This window comes from Sciurus carolinensis, chromosome 17, assembly GCF_902686445.1.
Source record: "Sciurus carolinensis chromosome 17, mSciCar1.2, whole genome shotgun sequence".
Classification (NCBI taxonomy): domain Eukaryota; kingdom Metazoa; phylum Chordata; class Mammalia; order Rodentia; family Sciuridae; genus Sciurus; species Sciurus carolinensis.
The window spans coordinates 5,899,406-5,904,566 of NC_062229.1; the positions used below are offsets into that span (position 1 = coordinate 5,899,406).

The 5,161-nt window shown below is 41.9% G+C and overlaps 1 protein-coding gene across 1 annotated transcript; it reads left to right on the top strand.

Annotated features, from left to right (window-relative positions):
* The first annotated feature begins 2,089 nt into the window (after positions 1-2,089).
* Positions 2,090-3,025, top strand: LOC124969005 (olfactory receptor 7G2-like). The gene has a single exon (XM_047531842.1). The coding sequence runs from the start codon at positions 2,090-2,092 to the stop codon at positions 3,023-3,025; it is 936 nt and encodes a 311-aa protein (XP_047387798.1).
* The last annotated feature ends 2,136 nt before the right edge of the window (positions 3,026-5,161 follow it).

Genomic DNA, 5,161 nt, shown 5'->3' on the forward strand with positions numbered 1-5,161 from the left:
TGGATCAGATGGTGATTCTACTTTCAGTCTTTGGAGGCACCTCTGTGCTGTTTGGCACAGTGGCTGTACTAACTTGTACTCCTATCAACAGCATCAGGGTTTCTTTTTCTTAACTCTCTTACCAGCATTTGTTGCTATTATGATTTTTGGTAATAGGGATTCTGACTGGGGTGAGATGGTTTCTCAGTGTGGTTCTGACTTGCATTTCCCTGATGATTACAGATGTGGAGAATTTTTTTTTCATATAGTTATTGGCCGTTTGTATGTCTTCTTTTAGAAAATGTTTATTTAGATCATTTGCACATTTTTAAACTTGTTTTACTTGTGTTTTTGTTGTTGAGTTTTTTTGAGTGTCTTATATACTATGGTTATTAATCCTTTGTTAGAAGGATAGTTGGCAAATATGTCTCCCATTCTGTAGTGTGTCTCCTCATTCCTTAAAAAATTTATTAGTGCATTACAGTTATACATAATATTGGGGTTAATTTTGACATAATTATGGTATATAATTTGCTCTAATTCAGTCTCCAGTCCTTTTTCTTTCTTTTCCAGTAGGTTGGAGGCTTGGGTGGAATACAAGTTGGAAGAACAAGGAAGCTGTAGCAGATGTAAGCTTGATTCTTCTTGAAGGTGTTCTTGATTCTGCTGGGATAACCTGAGGACATCAGACTCTCACTCATTCACTCTTTCCAAGGGAACTCTGCCTGTGATTCTCCAGGGAGTTTGCGGAAGCCTTCAGTCTACAACTGGGGCAGCATTGTTGAGCCCTGTTGTTCTGAGGCTTTAGCCTCTTGGGCTGAACAGCTACAGGTTCCTCATGCTCTCCAGCCTGCAGATGGCCATTGTGGACTATCCAGCTTCTGGGTGTGTAAATCAATCTAATAAATAGCCTTTTCATAATCATACCTCTTTTAGGATCTGTTCCTCTAGAGAACCGTGACTAATAAAACACCCAAAGCACAGAAACAGGTAAAAACAGAAGACAGGATTGCATCAGATTAAAAAGTTTCTAGGCAATGCCTGTTTATATATAATTAGAAGTCAGCAGCATTCAAAGAAACAGATTAGAATCTTCTGTGCAAAATATACAGAACAAAAATTAAGATTCAGCAAATAATCAATGGCAATTAGGAAGAGACACCTTGAATGTTTGCACTTTTATATCTTAGCCGTCTTTATCATTGCATTATGTATTCTCAAATGTCTAAGACTTATTTTCATACCTACAATAGAATCAGGTTTTCTAATATCATGACATAGGTAGATGCTTTTGTTTATAGCAGAACATTGTAATTTATTAGGAAATTGCCATGTGTTACATGTGCAAAGTCTGGGAAATGATGAGCATGAACTGTGGAGAGAATTGGGTGAGGCAGTGGACAGGTACCTGGGGGCAGGAAATCCATCATTCTGAATTCTTCTCTTTTTTATCCTGAGTCTTTAAGGTTGTGTCCTCCTGGGACAAGAATGATAGTGAAATAGCTGCCCTAATGAGGAGCTCTGGATTTTAAGCCCCAGGGACACAGAACTGCAGGAGTCAGCCTGGGACCACCTCCCTCAGCAGCCCTGCCCCAGTCAGGAAGCAGCACCTGCGCCTCTCCTCCAGGAGATAACCCTTCCTCAGCGGGAGCCTACAGGCTCAATCCATCTGTCTACCTGTGCTGAGAAGTATCTTTCACCTTCAACATCCAGTTGAGATGCTGAGTGTTATTCAGCACCCGCCACAATGTGGGTCAAAGTGTTGCTGTCTAATAAAAGGCATGGAAGTTAGAGGAGGCAGGAGAGCAGAGGTAGGAGAGAAATAGGAAGCAGAGAGAAGACCTGCATGTTGCCTTGGTTTCGGAGTATGCATGAAGGATATTGTTTAAAGTGCTGGATCTTCATTGTTAGAGATAGGAAATTTATCTGCAATGTTTGTTCAGACAGGTCCTCTGGTCCAAAGCCTCAGATCTTATCATCAGGAAGGCCCTGGTGGTTCCAAGATTTTTCATTTCTATCAAGTCACCATTTGATACTCTTTCTGGTTGTCCAGAAACCATTCATCTTATTTTATTTTTGCCCCATCTCTTCCATAAGATTCACCAGCAAAATGGAACCCACGAACCAAACATCTGTTGCAGAATTCCTTCTCCTGGGACTGACAGAGGAGCCAGCACTGCAGCCCCTTGTCTTCAGCATGTTCCTGTCCATGTACCTGGTCACCATCCTGGGAAACCTGCTCATCATCCTGGCTGTCAGCTCTGACTCCCACCTCCACACTCCTATGTACTTCTTCCTCTCCAACCTGTCCTTCAATGACATCTGTATGGGTACAACCACCATCCCCAAGATGTTGGTGAGCATCCAAACACAGGATCAGAGGATCACCTACACAGGCTGCCTCTCCCAGGCCTGCTTTGTCTTGACTTTTGGTGGTTTAGAAAATTTTCTCCTTGCAGTAATGGCCTATGACCGCTATGTGGCCATTTGTCACCCCCTGAGGTACACAGTCATCATGAACCCCTGTCTGTGTGTCCTGCTGCTTCTACTCTGCCTGCTCCTTAGCATTGTGCATGGCCTGCTCCACACTGTGATGCTGCTGCAGCTGTCCTTCTGCACAGACCTGGAGATCCCCCACTTCTTCTGTGAACTTTCTCAGGTCATCAAGCTGGCCTGTTCTGACACTTTCATCAATAACCTTTTGGTGTATCTAGTGAGTATCATATTTTTTGGGGTTCCCCTCTCTGGGATTATTTTCTCTTATACCCAAATTGTCTCCTCTATTTTTAGGATCCCATCAGTGGGTGGAAGATATAAAGCCTTTTCCACCTGTGGGTCTCACCTCTCAGTGGTGTCCTTATTCTATGGGACAGGTTTTGGAGTGTACATGAGTTCTGCAGTTACTGATTCCTCCATGAATACTGCAGTGGCTTCGATGATGTACATTGTGGTTCCTCAAATGCTGAACCCCTTCATCTACAGCTTGAGGAACAGGGAAATGAAGGGGGCTCTGAGGCATCTCATCAGTGGGATGTTGCCTCTGTGATTGTATCATGGGCTTTAGGTGGGTTTCTAGACTGAACTAAAGTGAGGGGAACACTGGTGAGTCAGAATTCCTCCCAAATGACAACACAATATGGCGTCTAAATACATAACAACTTGGATTTCAAACCTGACATTGCTTTCTGTCTAGATCTGTGATATCTGGCAAATAATTTCTACCTCATCCCTAAACTGCATTTTGATGTTCTGACTCCACAGAAGGAGAGATGAAGTCAGGTGTTTGATTTTTAGCAATTATTGATGGATCAGTCTCAAAAGAAAGAAGACTGAAGTAGGTGGATAGGGCAGGGAAAGGTCCCAGGAAGGCTGTGTTAATATCATGAAGAACAACTTCTGCATGTTCCCATGGTTAGGGCCAGGTGGTTTACTCTCTCCAGCCGGACCTAATGTGAAGCAAAAGTATGAATTTCACCATCTACTAAGAAGTTACTGAGACTCATCTGTGGACAATGGTATCCTACAGAGGCAATGTCAGCATCCACCGTTTTCAGTTTCATTGTTTACAATAAGAACACATCTCAGCGTTTGAGATGGTTTTGTGATATCTGAGATTTTGGCTTCATTAATGAAGGAAGATGTCTATTCCTCATGAAAAAAAAAAGCCCTATGTTTAATATGCTCAAGCCGTAAGGAGGGTTATTGTTCATTACAAGAGCCCGAGGGGTTGGAAAGGTGTATTTTGGGGCATCAGAGCTTCATTGAGTCCTACATGAGGTGACCTCTTCCTATGACTTGTTCTTAGAGTCACCAGGACTTTCTAGCAGATATAGGTGTCCTTCCTCAACACGATGCCAAAGACAGAAAACAGTGCCCTGCTGTTGGTCCTTTGATGATGGAGCTTTTCTTGGGGTCACCAACAACACATCTCTGTCATGAGTGGAATGGTGGCTCTCAGAGCAACACTTCCACCTCTGAATCCCTTTCACTTGTGGGTGTGAGTCTGATAAGAAGATGAATGGACTTATGTACAAAGGAGTCTTTGCAGAGAAGGTACGTGTGCCATCTTCTGTGGGCATCCCCTAGATGTAATTTCCTAAATTATAAAACAGATGGAAGTAGAGAGAAATACTGGATTCATGCACCCAGTTTTTGATTGCAAGTGTTGCCCCTGTTTGTCCCCAGAACACTCATTTCCTTGGACTCTACTACCTTCTTCTCACCCTGTCTAGATGTCTGTGCACCTTGTCTGTTTGACATTGATAAAATGTCAAAGGAATGAGGGATTTCTTATCTCAGTCGTTATTTTTATCTGTAGTTCTGAGATCATGTCCTGTTTCTGGGTTTAGCAGCTGTGCATTTATTTACTGTGCTCTCCATTTTAGCATGGTATGTGGTGACAGAATAAAATAGGTAGTCTTTCCCATATAGATGAAATTTGGGTGGCTGTTTTTCTGACATTGTGAATAAAGAGGATTGCTTGTTCTCTTTCCAGGTCTCCTGGTGAAGATGAAGAATAGTTTTACTCTTGAGGAGGAATTATTGACCTTAAGGGTTTCAATTTTCTTCTTTGTGTAGTTTCAATGAGTTTTCTTTTTTTGCTGTTATTAACAAAGCCACACTTATTCATGATATTATCTAAGGCTGCTTCCTCTGCAGGGAAGGTTGAATAGTTGAGGGAGACTTTGTGATCCCTGAAGCTGAAAGCATTTGCTATCTAGTTCTTTACAGGAGAAGTTTGCTGTCCTTGATGTGGACCATTGTGACCACCACGATGAGTCCTATGCAGATAGTTACCACTGTGACCATCTCCACAGGTGTGTGTTGACTTTTGATGGGATTGCATCTTGACGAGCTGCCATAATTGACAATATTTCATATCTGGGGAGTTTTCTTAAGTGGTTGAACTAATTTGCCTGCCCATTTGGTGGTGCTGGAGTTCCACATCATCACAAAACCTGTTTGGTTGCCTTGACAATTTGGTTTCTCTTACTATGTTGAGACTCTTTTCATACATTTGACATATATATTTCCTCTTCTGGGCAATACTTTACTACTGAAATACAGCTTCAGTCTTATTGATCTTGAAAAAAATCCATATATAAATATTCTTTAATTGGAGTGTAATCCTTTGCAAGTTCTATGAACTACTGATTTATTTAGATGTGTGGATCACTTTTAA